At 37.0% G+C, this 18,944-nt stretch overlaps 2 protein-coding genes across 3 annotated transcripts; both read right to left on the bottom strand.

Moving 5' to 3' along the window:
* Positions 1-309: 309 nt before the first annotated feature.
* mterf3 (mitochondrial transcription termination factor 3) lies at positions 310-5,800 on the bottom strand. The gene is made up of 8 exons (XM_079590956.1): positions 5,645-5,800; positions 4,322-4,663; positions 4,093-4,245; positions 3,832-4,021; positions 2,004-2,151; positions 1,792-1,863; positions 1,547-1,708; positions 310-909 (listed from the first exon to the last, which is right to left on the bottom strand). The coding sequence occupies exons 2-8, from the start codon at positions 4,641-4,643 to the stop codon at positions 715-717; spliced, it is 1,242 nt and encodes a 413-aa protein (XP_079447082.1). The 5' UTR covers positions 4,644-4,663; positions 5,645-5,800; the 3' UTR covers positions 310-714.
* On the bottom strand, positions 5,783-17,986 carry rad21b (RAD21 cohesin complex component b). Of its 2 annotated transcripts, none has more exons than XM_079590954.1 (14): positions 17,857-17,986; positions 15,439-15,626; positions 14,530-14,659; positions 14,353-14,452; positions 14,164-14,270; positions 13,236-13,445; positions 13,031-13,156; positions 12,815-12,946; positions 11,106-11,329; positions 10,430-10,583; positions 8,744-8,889; positions 8,495-8,659; positions 7,003-7,086; positions 5,783-6,886 (listed from the first exon to the last, which is right to left on the bottom strand). In XM_079590954.1, the coding sequence occupies exons 2-14, from the start codon at positions 15,580-15,582 to the stop codon at positions 6,695-6,697; spliced, it is 1,914 nt and encodes a 637-aa protein (XP_079447080.1). In that variant the 5' UTR covers positions 15,583-15,626; positions 17,857-17,986; the 3' UTR covers positions 5,783-6,694. The 2 variants fall into 2 exon arrangements, with proteins under 2 accessions (XP_079447080.1, XP_079447081.1); XM_079590955.1 differs by having other exon boundaries at positions 12,815-12,943.
* Positions 17,987-18,944: the final 958 nt, after the last annotated feature.

The following is an 18,944-nucleotide window of genomic DNA, read 5'->3' as shown; positions in this document are numbered from 1 at the left end:
ATTTTGTTACAATAGCTGATTAACTAGCTAATAGCTAGCCAGGTACTAACCCTGAACCGTCCCCTAAAACTTACATTAACTCGTGTAGTTACCTTATTTTACTTTCTTGTGTAAGTGCACATACTAGTGTAAAATAAAGTGCAACCCACTCAGCCTGAACGTATTCAAGTGCACCAAGGCCAATCATGACCCTCTTATTAAACTGGAATATATCATGAGAGATAAACAGGTGGCATTTCCAGATGTGCAGCTCAACTTTTAAAGTCACCATGAAATCAAAATGGATAATTCTTGTTTTTATTTTATTTTATGGAATATCACAGCATTTATTATTAATGATTTATCCATGCATATCATTTTTTTTTTTTAGCGCATGTGCCTCGTAATGTTTAATTAAAATAACTTCCCCTCCCTCTTACAGCGACATCTCTTCTCTTATGAAGTGTTTACTGGCGGGGCAACCTGTCACTTACATGAGATCCACCAATAGCAAGCCACAACCATCCAATGATTAATTCCCTATGGACAAAATCAACCCCCGCCCCTACATTTGTTCTTGTTTGCCGTTTCATATAGGTCAAAACAGGGAAGAAAAGACTATCGCAACTTCCATTTCATGTCGACGTTAAATATTTATTTATTACATTACATTTAATTTATTATTATGTTCATACAACCCAAATAAAAAAAAGTTACTTCATTTATTCTGTACATCTACAACGTTTTCTGAAATCTTTCAAAGTCTTCAAGGGTGGCTAATGCTACATCTGAGCAGAAAACGTCATCAGGCAGGAACACCAAGCGATCCAAGGAGATGTAGTTGGGTTGAGATGGTTGGTACTGGGCTCGGCCTAAGTACTCTAGAAACAAATGCCGCTCTTTGATGCGAAGGAATTTGGCATTAAGGACCTTTGAGAAGTTAAATAAAAATAACAAATGTGCATGTTTGTTAATAAAAATACATTATTAACCATTTAACACAGCAGAATAGACACACTATTATTTACTTGAAAAAGCAATTTATAAAACAATATCTGAATTCAGTATACAAAGCCATACAATAGAAATACCATGCAAAATGCCTCAATATTATGTAATGTTATTAGTAAAAATTTGTGTAAAAAGTAGGGATGGACAACGATTAATCGCATCCAAAATAAAAGTTTGTGTTTAAATAATATATGTATGTGTACTGTATATAATTATTTTCTATTTATAAATACACACATATGCATATATATATTTAAGAACTATTTGCATGTATATATTTATACATAATTTTTTTATATATTTAATAAATATTTTATATATAAATACAAATTTTTTCTTACATTTATACATGTGTGTGTATTTATATACACAAAATAATTATATACAGTACACATACATATATTATTTAAACACAAAGTTTTATTTTGAATGCGATTAATCGTTGCCCAACCCTAGTAAAAAGATACAATATTATACTCCGATCTCTACAAGCAATCACAGCTCTAACTCTACATTTGTTTATAATTTTTATATGAAAGGGGCAAATAATATGTACCTGTGGGAACTTTGCAATAAGTGAGTGTGGGACATCCATGGTGTTGTGAACGAAGTCAAATATTTGGGTGAGTTTTCTTTTATTAGCGATTAGAACTTTAGGAACAGTTGTGACAATGTGTTGGATTTCATTTCCACGAAATCCAAACTCCAGTTCACAAACCTTGATGAGAGAAATAAATGAATATCTGTCACAATATTACAATTAAAAAACAAAATTAAGCAAGACCAAAAAAAGTGTCAGACCTTTAGATTCTCCTTAATTGGCTCTAAACTTCGACACAGAAGTTTCGGTAGACGAGTCACAACATTTCGGGTCTGAAAGCAGTCAGTATGAAAATCAGGTAAATTCATTCACTTCATTATTAAAAAGGAAAAAAGAACGTATGAGTGGATCTTAAGAGTGAGATTTTTTTTTTTTTTTTTTTACAAACAAAATATATGCAATTCAACTTCACCTTCTCAGCACTGAGTCCCAACTGCTTCTGAAAAAACCCAAGGCGGTTGTCGAGCCTCTCTACGCTGAAGTTCAGCAGATAAGGAGCTTTGCTCACCATGACAGCCACAGACTCTTGACTGAACTTCTTTGTTTTTAAATAGGACACCCTTAAAAGGAACAAACCAAAGCAAGAAAGTAAAATGTTTTTATTTTTGGGCTCTACTAGAATAGGTAGAGCTTGCTTGAATGTTGAAATAAACACCTTATTTTTCTACATATTCTCGATTGTTGCAGCTCCTCTGTTTCCAGTCTGTCAGTAACGCTCTGGGGTGAGTTTCCCATTCAACAACAACAACAACAACTACGTAACTTAAGTATGATGAATCATTGAAGAAATCAAATAGCTAGTCACAACTCACAATTCTTTCCCGAAACTTTGGTTAATGATGTCACACACAAGTGGAGGAGTAATAACTTTTAATTAATCCGTTTGAGATCTAATTAATGTTTTTTTGCTATAAATTACAGACATGGCATCTGGACTAATTCAAATTTTTTCTTTATTTCCAGATAATTTCAATCATAGACTCGTTATTAGCGCACGTTCGCAAATACGCTCTTCAAAAACGACGCTTTAAATCTCTTGACAAACTAAAAGACGTAAATGACATTTGTATGTATTCTACCGGTAAATCAAATATATAGATTGTACCCAATGTCAGCTTACTTATTTGGCTCAAAATAAGGATTTATTAAGTCCACATATCATGTAAACAAGCGACAAGACAAGACTCTCTATGAAGCCCCTCCTTCTGAAAAGCACACTGTGCTCTGATTGGTCGGCTGGAGCAGTGTGTTGTGATTGGTCGAGCGTGTTTGTGAAATGCCCTGCCCCTTATCATAACCAGGGGGGCAGTGTTCCGAAAGACATTGAAGCTTCCCCGGCGCCGCCATTGGCTAGCGGACCCCCACCTGCTGTTAGCATTCCATTGACTCCCATTCATTTTGGCGTCACTTTGACAGCGAATAACTTTACATCTGAGGCGTTTAAAGACACCGTTTGTCCATTGTTTATTTCTAAAGAAACACGAAAATGTATAAAAGGCTCCATTACCTTGTATCTTACGTTATGGCCCCGTAGAAGCAGTTTTTGTAAAAATAGGCTAACGCTTGCGTCATACCCGCGCGACTCTGTCGCACAAGTCGAAAAATTACCGTATGGACAGGCAGAGAAGCTCGCAAGCAATCGGGGGGACGTGGAGGCATAAAGTCAAGGGAGAAGCCCATAGAGAGTGATAAAGTTGCTCCCGTTGCTAGCTCATGTACAGCTAATACCCACGCTCTCCGTCTCTGCGAGATTCGTAAGGGAATGATTCAGATTTCTCTCGGCACAGCTACTAGAAGACCTACAGGTTGCTCACGTCACATCTACGTCGTCAAGCTCAGTTTGAGCCTGCGCAGTTCGCCTTGCGATCAGGAAGTGATCCTTCTAATTGACTTCATTTCTCTCCGTTGAAACCTATGGGGTCGCTGTGTCCAGTTTATATACTGTCTATGATCATAACCACCATAACACACTACTAACTAACTCAACCCCGCCCCTTTATTCTGTGTATGAATTATTTAAATGAGGAATATTGTGACGTGTTTGTTCCCGGAAGAAAACGCAAGACTACAATGGAGGCGTTTCAGGAGTTCAGAAACACTGACACTGATATAGAGAATAACTCCCTTTGTGCTTTGAAACTTTACAGAGCTTTTTCACACTCAAACAGCAACATTACACACTAAAGAAAGATGAACATGTAAACAAGCATAATAGCTCCTCTTTAAATTCTCTTTCTGACCTGGCTTCAAGGTTGTCCAGGCTTTCTGTGAGGATGAAGGGGTTCTTGGTGAGAATTGTGCCCAGTTTAGACTCCTCAACTCCCAGATCTTTGAGGAAGAGTAGTTTGGGTGCAACATCGGCATGGAAGTCAAGCCTAACCAGCATGGAGCCCACATTGGGTCTCTGCTCTAGTTCCCACAGGTTGACACCTGAAAATTGAGCGAAAGATTAGACAAATCCAAAAGAATAAGACATAACTTACTATAGATATGAGATATACCAAGCTGAACGAGTTTGCTGAGAGTTTCTGATTGATCCACATAAGGTTTGAGTGTGAACGAATCTGGTGGAAGGGCAGAAGGCACTTGGATCTGGACTGCTTCTTCCTCACTGATTTCCTGAAGAGGAGACGGACGCACAACTGCATCCAAGCCTATAGCAAACAAGATCATTACAATTACAATTTAAGTATCAGGGATTCACATGCAAGCATAGCTATATATACATACCCATATCCGATAGAGACTCTTGGTTTGATATTTGATGCACGTTCAAATTTTCAAATGGCACAATATGTTTTTCAGCCTCTCTTTCAGCAAGATCAGTCTTATTATTATACACATCTGGTGAAGCGGCTTGGTGGTCGGATAGGTTTCGTCTTCCACACGGTGTCCATGTCTCTCTACTGTGCCTCTGTGTGAGACTGTGGACGGGTGGCTGTAGCAGGATATGATGCGAGCGCTGATGCAGTGTGTGTGTCGACGGCTGGAGAGCCGCAGATAATAACGGCCTCGAGAGCAACAAACTCACACATCGCCGACAAAGCTGCATGACGTCTCACAGGCGTTTTCCTGGGTGGAATAAGATAGATGTTTGATTATCTAATTTTTTTTTTTTAAATTATGTCATTACATTGTTTGGAGCATAAGAAACAATTGGAGATTTTTTATTGCAATGTCCTCTGACACTAGTTATTAAAAAATAAAATGACATGTATAGACAATATATATATATTTTTAACCAAATTTTGAATAATGATTCTCAACTATGTTATAAAAGATAGTATAACAGAATGATTTGATATTCTAGTTTACTTTATGCAATGTGTGTGTAAAATGGCCCTAAATGTTTGAATATTTATATATTCTTGGGGCAGCACGTAATGAAAAAATAAGTGTACCAGTAATAATGGAAGTAATAACTTGACATTTTAATAAGAATATCTCATATTTCATAGGAATATTGATATATAATTTATTTCAGTGTGTTGTGTCTCCCCAAAATCCCTGATAAACATGCTTTACGTCCTGGTTCTGCAGTGGACAACATGTATGAAATCAATGCCCTGTTTTGTATTAGAAAGTCATATTTTGATTAGAAACCCCATTACTTTTTCTCGAGATATTGATTTAAAACAAACAATTTGATTATCATATTTCCATAAGAGTGCTAAGCTTGATAATTCAGTCAACGTCAGTCATTTTTAAAGACCAAGGAGTTGTTGTCCAAACATTTGATATATCTGAATTTTCATTCGCTAAAATATAATGTCCTCTACAGAGGAAAAAAAGTCTATGCCTGGGTCTTAGGAGGATATTATGAAAATACATAATATTTGATTACATAATGCATGCATTAGTACTAGTAGGCATTAGTTTACGAGGCAACTGCGAGTTTATATCAGTGTAACTTTATGGGATTGACTCCAATGTCACATCAATATGATAAAGTTACCCAGAGAAGGTGAAACGGGGGACAAATTATGCAGTTTATATCAAAGCATTATTATAGTTAATAGACATGACCTTACGTCTTATAAAAATAAACATTACCTGTTATCAGTAGTAGCACAAATCTTCAGTGCTGCGAGCTCACGTGTTGTTTCCAGCCTTTGCTCTTCGCTGGCGAGTCACAGCGCCCTCTCATGCACGGATGATTCACTGACAAATCAATTCAGTCAGGGGACAAATGGATTCATTAATTACTGTTTATTACAAAAATTACTTGACACAGTTGTACCAAGTCAGGGCTACAGGCAAACAATGTGATGTGTAAGATTTTAATAATATAACTTATCAACATTGTTTAGAATTTTTTCATACCCATATGAATAAAACAAGCAGTTTCAGAGACATTTAAATAAAGGACTGTACTGCACTGTAACATATAGTGTTTAATTACTGTAACATACAAAACAGAGCGTTGCCATATAGGTAACATCGATACAACCAAAGTCTGCGAGACTGTTTAAAAAAGTGCTTGCACAATTACAAAAAGTATCTTTACAACAAATGGCACAACATTATTTTTTTTTACCAATGTATATCACAATATATAACATTTGCTTTAATTTTCTAGCTGACAAGCTAAACTAAAGCTGCTTTTGGGTGAATGTTCACAACACTGAAGCTCAGGGGGACTTGAGAGAAATAGTATTGTTACAGTAGTAGCTTTTAGAAAAACTAAAAAACAAAACACTCTGTAGGTCGATACTTCATTCATTATACTTTTTTTAAACATACAAAGTATGAACTTTTAATTTTATATCTTTGGAGCAGCTAAAATGTTACTCTTTTAAGCTTAAACGACAAAGAAAACACTTTCATGAAAGTAAACAAGTATGTTGCATGTCGACATGTAATTCAAAGCATGCAAAACAACATTAAATAACATGAAACAGAAGCGTCTGAAAAACATGATTAAAGACAACCAACTGAAGGCCTTTGCACTTTTTCGACATAATAAAAGTATTTTTTCCCCATGTGAGACAGAGAGCACGTGTAGTATGCATTAAAATGCACATGCACATATATACGTAACACATCATATACAAACAAAACCTTTAAAAAGAATACAATCCTCCAGTGTTGACCTGTAAGAGTCTATATGATGTGAAACCTGGGGCCCGGGGTGGCCACGATGTCGCTGTAGGGCTCGTCCTGCCGGAGCTCCACCGCCTGCTGTTTCTTCAGCACCAGAAAACTGTAGAACTTCGCAGCTGCTTGTTTCTTGTTGTTGTTTCTGCACAGTTCCAGCAAGCTGATCGATTCTGCTCCGGTCTTAGCAATCACTCTCTGTAGGAAGTAAGAGGAAGCAGTCAGAGGAATAAAAAGGGTATTTTTTGTTGTTGATATAAAATCAGTTTATTGCATTATCAAGATATATACTGCGTGTTTAAAGTATGCCAGACCTGTAAACCGTGCAGCATCTGCTGTGTCCTCTTGTTCCACCTCCTCTCTTCCTGATCCTGGTCTCCGCTCTGGCCTTCCTCCTCCTTATAAACAAAAATTCTGATTTAAATGGGACCTATTATGCCCTTTTACAAACATTTCATTTTGTTTTTGGGCTTTACTAGAATGGGTTTTCATGCTTGAATGTTCAAAAAACAAATTTTCCCATATTCTCCATTGTTGCAGCTCCCCTCTTCCCAGTCTGTCAGTAGCCACGTTTCTATTACAGATTTGCGCAAAATTTTTGCGATTTTTTCTAAATATCGATAAAAAACGATTGCGAAATGACGTCGTTTCCATTGACCGATGTTATGCGACTAAAACATAATTTTTTCCTCTCGCGATAAGTCATTTAAAAAATCATGGCAACGGACGTTGGTAGGTTTATATATCACAGCCACCGCACTAGACATTATTATTATTAACGGAAGGAGACGTGTGTGTGTTATCCAAGCATTAATGGTAAGGTAACTGTGAGCGGCACATATGAGGAGTTTCTGGTGTTTCTCACTCATTTCTGCTTCGAGGTCTTGATTGTGTTGTTTCTTTGAGTCCATTATTTCTGTAATTCTTTTTTCTTTTATGAATTTAATAAACAACTCTGTCTCGTATTCTGTCCGAACACACCATTCTAAGTCAGGTGACTGTAAATGCGCAAAAACGGTTTCCATTGCCGTTTTGCAAAATATTTATTTTTCGAATTGCCTGAAAAACCACCTCATGCGAGCCTAAAAACTTTTTTTTCGATAAATGGGAGTTTTTGCGAAATTTATGTGTTTCCATTGAGTGTTTTTTTTATTTTAATTTCAATTTTAATTTGCGCAATTTGAACGGTAATGGAAATGCGGCTCCTAACACTCTGTTTAGTTCCTGTCTCTATTAAGCCCCTCCTTCTGTAAAGCATAATGTGCTCTGATTGGTCGGCTGGACCAGTGTGTTGTGATTGGTCAAGTGTTTGGGAAATGCCCTTACCATAACCAGCAGTTTAACACACTACTAACTAACTCAACCAGGCCCCGCCCCTTTATTCTGCGTATGATGAGGAATATTGTGACGTGAAAACTCAAGACTACATTGAAGGCGTTTCAGGGAGTTCATGGAGAGACTGTGCATTGTAACTTTGCAGGCCTTTTTTAATGTTCAAACATTACACACTAAAGAAAGAAACATGAAAAAAAAGCATAAAATGTCCTCCCTGATAGGAATCAGGTGCAAAATCGAAAAAAATCTAAAGGAAATCTACAAATTCTACAAAAAATTAGGCATTTAAAAATTACATTTTTAAATAACGTTTCTACTATTACAATGCTTAAATCTGAAAACTTAAAATCGACTGCAGATTGTCTGGCTGTGCTAAACAGGTTTTCTTATTAAAAACATAAGCATTAGTCTTGAATAATAGCAGTTTTTCTCATTTAACTCCATGATTTGTGGCTATTAAAGCCTCCTCACCTCATCCTCCTCATCATCGTCCTTCTTGTCTTTGCTCTTCTCTCCTATCAGGTCGAACTCAGGCATGAGCTGCGAGATGCTGGTTGGTTCCTCAGGAGGAAGCTCCACCTGCTGCACGTTCACGTGTTGTGTGGAAACAATGGAGGAGCGATCATCCTCAAGCATCTTTAGGAAAATAGGAGAGAGCACAGCATTAGAAACCCATATACAGTGGGGTCATTAGGCACACTGAATGATTCAAGATCTCACAGGTAAGGCAGGCTCTGCGTCCTGAGCTTTGCGCTTCTGTCCGCGGTGTCCGGATGGAGGAGGCATGACGGACTCATCCAGGGTCGTGCGACTGCCCTCCATGGCTGAAGCCTGCAGAACACTGGGCTCCTCCAAGATCGTCTGGTCTGCAAAAAGCCCAAAACGGGCATTAGTCAAAAAAGTAGAAAACTACTTCAAAAGTTTGTTTCAAAAAAGTTTTGAGTAATTTCCCCCCCCAAATGTTTCTGCAACAGCTCACCAAGGCTGCATTTATTTGATCAAAAATACAGTAAATACAGTAAAAGCAGTGAAATATTATTACAATTTGAAATAAAAGTTTTTTATTTGAATAGATTTTTATGAATATATTTTTAAATGTGATGCAAAGCTGAATTTTCAGCTTACCAGTAATTACTGAAGTCTTCAGTTAGTTAAATTTTTTTTTTTTTTTAAAGGGTTAGTTCGCCCATTTAAGACATGAAGTTGTATGCAGTCTTTACCAGCACTATAGTGCATACACACTGACCCACTCTGTGTTCACCTCCCTGGTCAGAGTTCTGGCCGCTGGAAGTTTTTCAAGAAAGTAGTCCTGGTTAGTTTCCGGGGCCACAAAACTGTGCGTTTTTACGTGAAAAAATTATGTGCGTTTCAAAGCTTGATTAATTTACATCACAAAAAACACTCCAGACAAAATTCAAACCTCAGTTTTAATCGGCACTATTTTCTTTCCATTTCTATCAATCCGCGCTGCTGTCAACGTCAACAGTGCGCACGTTCCGATCAGCTGTTCCATGTGTTTACACAATCGACTGACAACGACGTAAAAAGTAGAAAATTAACAATGGTGCGAACTTGTAACCAAGGAGGAAAAAGAAAGTAGCACGGGTAAGCTCTATATACTAACTTTATGATCCCATGTCTAAACTGTACGGCAGCAGCGCGGATTGATAGAAATGGAAAGAAAATAGTGCCGATTAAAACTGAGGTTTGAATTTTGTCTGCCGTGTTTTTTGTGATGTAAATTAATCAAGCTTTGAAACGCAAATAATTTTTTCACGTAAAAACGCAGTTTTGTGGCCCCGGAAACTAACCAGGACTACTTCCAGCGGCCAGAACTCTGACCAGGGAGGTGAACACAGAGTGGGTCAGTGTGTATGCACTATAGGTCTGGTAAGGATTGGATACAACTTCATGTCTTAAATGGGCGAACTAACCCTTTAAAGTATGATTCTCCCTAGATTCTAAATAAAACAACTAAACATGACATTTACTAGAAGTGTTACAAAATGTTAATTGCTGCAGTCTATTTTTAAAATATTTAATTAATTTGATTTAAAAAAAAAAAAAAATCCAAAATCTATTTTGATCACTACTGTAGACATCAGTGTTTATATCCAAACTATAAACTTTTATCCCAGTGCTTCTGTGATCATTTGAATTATTGTAGAACAGAAATATGAAAAATAGTGCGTTTGTCAAGCTGTTTCATATCTATACGTGACAACTACTCTCACTGAGTCAGGACACAGATCTGAATGTTCTCTGTGATCGTACTCGTCAAATAGACATCTAGCAGAATCATAGTCCTTAAGGAATAAGATTGCGTGGGTTTAAATCGAGATCGTGATCTTTTAACGATAAATTGTGCAGCTCTAGTAGTTAGTAGCACGAGTCAGCGTATCTTACCGATGATGTCTCTTTGCTGAGACAGGACCTCTTCCCGAGGAACCTCAGGGTTCTCCAGGTCTTTGAGGAACTCATCCAAGCTGTCAGCTTCTCCACCCTTCCTCCTCTTCCTCAGCTCATCGGGCACCAGAGGGGTCAGGCAGCGGGTGAACATCTGCACAGACGAGTACAGCTGGGATCAGCAATTTGTGCAGCAATTGACCCTTCACAGGGAGTTTGATTGACAGGTGATCTGACCAATCATAATCCGCCATTTTTGTCCGACAAAGCAGTCAGGAGAGTTAGTAGATTAACATGGGAGGATTTGAGCTTGAGAAACGGAGTGTACTGATGTCTTTCCGCGGTTAAAACATCCTTCTGATGTTCATTCATGTTTATTTGATGCTCACGATCAGCTTTAACTGAGGCTCTACAGCGATCTGTCATGACACATTAAATAATTTATTGTTTAAATTTCGTAAAAAAATTACCACATTTGAAAATTGAGACTTTGTTTCATATCAAAAGTAACCTGGTCTATCAAAAAACTGTCCAAATAAGTTGTTTTAATAGATTTCTGTGTATTATTGTGAGCAAAAGAGTGGCAAAAACAGAAATATCCAAGGCTTCTTATGTATTTTGTTGCACTAAAGCCTGTATTAATGTCTCCCAGCGTGTTCCCGGGATCTGTCCTGACCTTGAGCAGTCTGCTGTTCCAGAGAGGCTGAGCTGGCAGAGAAAACAGCTTCTCCACTCCTCCTGTCTCCTTCCACATCATCAGCTTCTTGGTGGGGGGAGCCAGATCCAGAGTGGTGACAATGTCGGAGTAATCGCTCAGCTGGGCACGGATGGTCTTACTGTCCAGCTCCTTCACACTGTCCACAATCAGCTTCCTCTTCCTCTTCGCTTTGGTTTCTTTCACTGTTAATATATGAGTTTGGTATGATGAAGGGCAAAATTACATTTTGTTTTTTTGCAAAAGAACTTCGGGTGAATTGGCACAAAAATGCTGTTAAGTAACTAATGCAGTATATATGGGTTTATAGGGCTGTAAACGATTAATCACGATTAATCGAATCCAAAATAAAAGTTTGTGTTTACATAATATATGTGTGTGTATTGTGTACAATTATTTTGTATATATAAATACACACACATGCATGTATATATTTAAGAATTTGTTTTATTTATATATAAAATAGTTATATTTATATATAATATAAATCATATAAAAATATATATGCAGTATATAAATGCAAATATTTCTCAAATATATACATGCATGTGTGTGTATTTATATATACAAAATAATTATACACAATACACACACATATATTATGTAAACACAAACTTTGGATCAACCCTGTTCAACAAATAAATATAATAATTTTTTTTCACCTTATAAATCATTTGTGTTGGTTTTTGTTGGAGGGATAGTCCCAAAAATGTAAATTCTGTCATCGTTTACTCACCCGTTTCAAACCTTTGTGGGACTTAAAAGGAGATATGTGGTAACAAAACAGTTTGGGTTCCCATTGAATTGAAAAATAAATGTTTTGGTTACTATCATTCTTCAAAATATATTTTATTTTCTACAGAAGAAAGAAAGTTTGGAACATCATGAGAGTGAGTAAATTATGAGAGAATATTTCATTTTTGGTTGGAGTATTACTTTAATAAACATTCAACCCTATTTTAATAAATAATATTACATACATGCATATTATTCATATCAACAAATTGTTATGCGTCAGAAATAAAAATGTATTAAAACAAATTACAATAAATTATTTATAAGGTTAATTTGCAATAATAGATGGAAATTATACAACAGATTAAATAATATAAAAAATAATATAATAACAATATAATTATATAATAAAAGCTACAAAAATTAGAAAAAAATGTCATGTGGTGACTTGTTTATCATTTCAAATATAATTAATATAATAATTAATAATTATATTCAGAAACAATCATTATTGATAATATAAAATAATATCCTACACAATTTTTTTTAAATAATTTTTTGATAAAATGTAATTGTCAGTCAGCTAGATAACTTTACATTGGTGACATTTAAATCAGCAGAAACTATATGATCAGTTGTGTTAACTGCACAACCTTATTATTAATGGGATAGTTCACCCAAAAATGTAAATGTTTGTAACCAAGCAGATCTCAGGCCTCATTGACTACCATAGTATTTTTTCCATACTGGTGCGCATCAACTGTTTGCTTACCCATATTCTTCAAAATATCTTCATTTGTGCTCAGCAGAACAAAGACATTTAGAACATTTTGGAACATCTTGAGGGTGAGTAAATGATGACATTTTTTGGTGAACTATCCCTTTAAGACCTGTATAACTGCACCTTTACTATGTATTTATTTATTCTGGCTGACCTGTGATGTCGATGGGCTCCAAAGCAAAAGCCTCCTCCTCATTATGGACTAGGGTGGTCTGCTCAGTCTGGTCTGTCATGGTGGGCAGCTGCTCAACGGGACCCGAATCAGGACTGTCTGGACCTCCTGCTGCTATTGGACAAAATACAGCATTTCTATTATTACGCAAACATGTGACATAGATGTTAACATATCATTATATGATATGTTTTTTACGTGAAAGGTTGTCGAAATCATCCTCATCATCTCCACCGTGGTCTTGGGGCATCATCACACCCTCAGCGATGGCAGGAGGGTCGTCAAAAATACCTCCTCCATCTTCATTACTGAGCAGCTTGTCCACTGCAATACAGCGAGCAGCCAGCTCAGTCTCAACGGATGCCTTTAAATGCTGCTTTGTGCTTACGGACGCCTCTCTTACCCAGCATGCCTCCCTCTGTGCTCTCCATAGGGTTGTCTCCAAAGTCATCCTTGTATTGGTCGTACTCTAGGTGATTGGATTTGTCCGTCATCTGTACACTACTCGACTCTGACTCCAGCAGAAGGTTAGACACAGACGCCCCATGGATGATGTCCACTTCAAACGCACCTTCCTCTCGCATCATCTCTCGGTCATCCATCCCAAAATCCGCTGTCGAGGAAAATGTGTTGGCCATTAACTATCTACTGTATGAGAAGGAGTGCAAAGTGAGTGAATAATCAGTTTAAAGAGGACCTATTCATAGTCTTGATTACTACTTGATACTTGATTTCATGCTTGAGTGTACAAAAAACATTATTTTTTACATATTTGACATTATTGCAGTTCCTTTCTTCCCAGTCTGTCAGTAACGCTCTGTTTACTTCCTGTCTCTATGAAGCCCCTCCTTCTGAAAAACACACTGTGCTCTGATTGGTCGGCTGGACCAGTGTGTTGCGATTGGTCAAGCGCTTCAAGCATATTTGGGAAATGTCCCGTCCCTTACCATAACCGCCAGTTTCAACACACTACTAACCAACTCAACCAGGCCCCGCCCCTTTAATCTGCATATGATTTATTTAAATGAGGAATATTGTGACGTGTTTGTTCCCAGTAAAAAACTCAAGACTACAATGGAGGCGTTTCAGGAGTTCAGAAACACTGACACATAGAGAATAACTCCCGCTGGAGGGACTTTGTGTTTTGTAACTATGCAGATCTTTTTCATGCTCAAAAAAGCAACATCACACACTAAAGAAAGTTAAACATGTAAGAAAGCATAATGATAATCCAAATCCAAAATGATACTAAATAAACAGTATGTGTAATACAAACAGCTTTCATCCACATAAAGCATGCTCTAAAGCAATGCCATGAGTTTACGCCATACCAAAATCAGTCTCTTGCAGCAGACTGAGGTTCCCCACTTCTTCTCGCATGGTGATCTCCTCCACACGGGACTGGTTCAGGGTGAACTGTTGAGCAACGTCAATGTCGCTGCGATCCACAACACAGGGAAGAGTCAACACTGACAGCAAACTGCAATGATATGATATCTACAAGTTAAAGTTGTACATACTCCAGGTCGGGAAGAGGCTGATCGAAGTCGTGAAACTCCTCAGGTAATGTGATGGCGTTGTAGGCCGCTTCACGGTTCTCCTCAGGGAGGTCGACCACACCTGTGTCAAACAATACAAAATATTATCTCTTGCAGTGCAACAGGATCAACTTCTTATGTAGTCCAGCCACAGCTTACCTGGGCGAAAAGCCATTTTAATCTTAATAAAAGCCTCATTGCAGTCGGCCAGCAGGTACTTGGCTTTTCTGTGGTAGATCCTCACCACGCCCAGGAGTAAGTGACCAGATGTACGGAGAGCCATTTTTACCTATCAAATTAAGCACATATTAGAAGTAAATGGAGCTGCTATAGAGTTGCTCAGTCATGATGTCAATTTGCAAGCATCCCAGAGGGAATTTCTAATGTGATTTTTGAATAGCGATTTGATTTATTTTCTCTAAAAGAGATTTAATGGTTTGTTCTAAGCATAGATATCAGTAGCAACGTGTACATACACACAAATAATCTGTTTATAATTGGATTGATGACTCAATTGGATTAAAAAAAGACATGAAAACACTCCGAATGAGCTCGATCCACACAAAATTTTGATCAAATTGAAAGGGGCGGTGTAGACCTGAAATTATCCAATCAACAGGAAAACATTATTTAGATGTTATCAAAGCAAAAATGGCATTTATTCTCATAGTAGTTCCAGTAAAATTATCGCGGTGCTGAATATGCTGACTGGGCACTACGAATGCACTGAAGTTTAGTCCTGAATACATGTAATAATAATAATCTACATTTAAATTAATATGTGCATCTGATTACATGTATGCGTTTAGGGTTCATATAAACTTGCAAAACATATAAATCTGCAAAATTCTGAACGAAAATTTGTGCAAATTTAAACCTCAAACGTGGTTGGGTTTTAGGACTACAAACTTTCAGTTGTATTGAGTTATATTATATTTATGTAATATATTGTGAATAGCACTATTCATCTAAAAAGGTCTGAAATACATTTTAAGCATTTAAAAACAATACAGAACAAAAATGGAATCCACAAAAAACCTGATTTCAAGTTCAAGAGAATCCATTGACCTTTGGGGAGATGATGCTCTCCACGCTGCTCTCCAGATTGCACTCAAACACGTGTGCTTTGGTCAGCTTCTTATCCCAGTGGGCCGCCAGCCAGATTTTGGCCAGCGGCCCACGTTTGCTGAGGACAAAGTGGGCGTAGAACATCGTCCCAGCACCTTCTCACACTGAGGTGGAGGGGGACGCTGAACCTGCAGAATAAAATGGCACTGGTGTTAGGTATAACACTACATCACAACTGTTGCTCTTAAAGGGGATGTGTCATTTTTTGATGTTAAGACTTTCCTCAGTCCCAGGCTCCCAGCACTCCCAGTCACTGGGACACTACCCTTTAAACAGGTACTATGAGTATGCACCATTTAAATGTTCACTTTTGGTACCAATATGAACCTTTTGATAGGGTACCGCCCCAGTGACAGCTTTCGGCTTCCTTTCTTCTTCTGAGAGTCTATGCAGAGATAACTTTAACCAAGCCATATGCAGTTTTATGCCCTTGAATGCTGTAAATGCAAATCAAAACGTTGATGTTTGCTTGAGGTTGTGCCGGACTGTCAGTTTGACCAAACAATGGTAGACAGCTCAGGAAACTGTTATTAATCTGATATTCAGTTTGTATCAAATAATCCTAAAATATGATTTAATAATTTGTGTCTGTCATGACGTACTTCATCATGTGGTCCCTGAGCATGTTACATGCGCTAAAAAGTCAACATTCAATTAACTCTCTGTTCATTGTAATTTCATGTATCCATGTTCGTTTGCTTGCTCTTAAAGAGCCTAGATTATCATTTTTAAATAAAGTCATCTTTAAAAGTGAAATGCAGTTTGGATCTACATTACTATGTTTGTAGTCATAAAGCATGTTCTTGCACATTTAAATAAAATGCTATTTATTCAATCCAACTCGCTTTCATACAGTATGTGTTCTATTTCAATCAAAAGATTTGACTCAAATGAACGAATCATTGGTAAATTGGATGGACATTGCTAGTAATAGTGACTTAATAGCAGTGTTGGGGAAAGTTACTTTTAAAGCTAATGCATACAATATTGCGTTACCCCTAAAAAAGTAACTAATTCCGTTACTTATAGTTTTTATGGAAAGTAATGCATTACTTTTTCTAACCTGAGCTTGCTTGTTTGTTTGTTTTTCAAATGAAGGTCAGCAGCAAAGACAGTGAGATTAAAAATACATAGCCTACAAAAAATACATTATTTAACAATTTTTGCAGGTTTGCATAATATTCTGAGTTTGCGTTTAACTGTTTCTATTAATTTTGAGGAATGCTGAAACTTTTTGTGCAAGTGAAGATGAGTAAATGCATTTAGTCTAGAACTACAATCAATAACCATCATGTTTACAACACTTACACCCAACTTCTCTCTACATGCAGACAGGAGAGCTGTCAGTCAATCATTGGGGAAATAATTGTAACGTGCCACTTATTTGAGAAAGTAACTAATATTTTGTTGTAAATTTAAAAGAAATTAATTATGTTTATAGTTACTTGAAATAGTAATCTGATTACGTAATCCACGTTACTTGTAATGAGTTATAATAAGTTATACTGCAAGTTATTTAATAATACTACTTTTTTATGTTTAGGAATAATAGATTTTATTAAATACGCAGCAGTCATAATTTTAGCACATTTCACAAAAATGAAAATATAAAAAACTTAAAATAAATATAAAAAACTTAAAATAAATATAAAAACATAAAATATCGCGTCATTAGTCAGTGAAAAATGTCCATTCCGTTTGGTGACATAATGACATTATAGTTTATTTTTACTTTAAGACATGGTATGGTAATATAGTTGTAGCCTACTTTAATGTTTGATGCAAGAACTGTACTAAACACCTGTATTCATTTGTATTTAGTTAAATAAAATAATTATCTAGAATGGGTGTTTAGATAAATACCCCATTATTTCAGAGATGGGTGTGTGTGACTGCAAGTGATGGCGGGGCCTGTGTGATGCGCTTTTATTATTTACGCACTTGATTATTCCCTAAATGGTAGTTTAACTAGTAACTAATAGTCTATGAAACGTATGTTAAATTTAATGATCGTTAATAATGTAACACGAAGGACAACAGTTTTGTAAGGCTGCGGCTAAAAGAAGAGCTAAAGCAAACGCTGTGCTGTCGCGAGATCAACATCTGCCTGCGCTCGCGCCATGTGCGCATTCTGCTCATGCATTGCAAAGGCGTCAAACGCATTCTTCACAGAAGTCATTTTAGCGTATTTTGTGATAACATAAAGAAGTGATGTTGCACAGCGTCTGTCATTTGTCGCTGGTGTAACGTTACTATGGAGAGAGAATGGGATTTTCTAGCAAGTTTTAATGACGAAAACGAATGGTGATGATCCCACTTAAATGCATTTTTAGTTATGCTTTCGCCGAAAGTACTTACGCGGAACGGTCCTATCGTAGCTTTCCGTATTTAGCAACCGTATCTAGGGTACCTTTCTCACCCTCCTCCCACTGTACAGTTTCCCTAAAACAAACAAAATGGCGACGCCCCCTCCCGCCGACGCTGAGAGGTTCTGGATGCGTATGGAGGACAAGTGTGGGAGACTGCATGTGCATGACATAACATTCACAGTTCTTGCACATAGTAACTGAGAATGAAAATGACCGAGAATACAAATTATGACGACTCCTGTATTTTTCTATAAATGATTAGTATTTCTGTAATTTTGGTTGAGCTATAACGATCTGGCAATGGGCTCTAGTATATTTAGTAAGGCACGCATAACTTTATCAGGAAGAACAAGTTGCTTTTTTATTTATTTGTACGTTGGCCTAATAAATAAAAACAGTGAGAATGCTGATAATAGATTTGCTTTGCTTTATCTGTATTCTTGGAACTGTGGCATAAGGTTTAGATCTCCAGTATTTAACATATGACAGGAAATATATTAGAGACATATTGCAGATGAGCTAACTCTAAAAAAAAAACACCTTGCAGATGTGAATGCAGACATCAAATAGACGTCTCTGTGATGTGTGTGTGTTATCAGGGACAGTATCTATACGCAGTAGTGTGTGTGAGGCTAATCAAACTGCAGTTTTAGTTGCAATGAAACTGCAATGTTGCAACAAAAACTATTTAGGTTGATAATAACCCTAACGTACACTGGAATAATCAAATGAATCTATAATTTGTACAATTACAACAAGCACTGAAAATAATATAGACTACAAACGCGCTATTGTAGGCTACAATAAGAAAAATCACGTTGAAATGAAAGGTGGTGCCTTCAAACTTTTTTTTATAACATTGGGTTTAATGTCCATATAAAATCAGTTCATAGCCACCAGATGGTGCTCGCACTCCATCCTAAGTAACACTGCAGTTTGATGCTGCATAGCCCCCCCCCCCCCCCCACACAACACACACACCACTGTCCCTGATAGCACACGCGTATCACAGAGACGTGCAATATGTATTTTTTAGTGCTTGCTCATCTTCAATATGTCTCTTAAGATGTTTTAGGC

The sequence above is a fragment of the Phoxinus phoxinus genome (assembly GCF_949152265.1).
Source record: "Phoxinus phoxinus genome assembly, chromosome: 19".
Lineage (NCBI taxonomy): Eukaryota > Metazoa > Chordata > Actinopteri > Cypriniformes > Leuciscidae > Phoxinus > Phoxinus phoxinus.
This window is presented reverse-complemented; position numbering and strand designations above follow the sequence as displayed.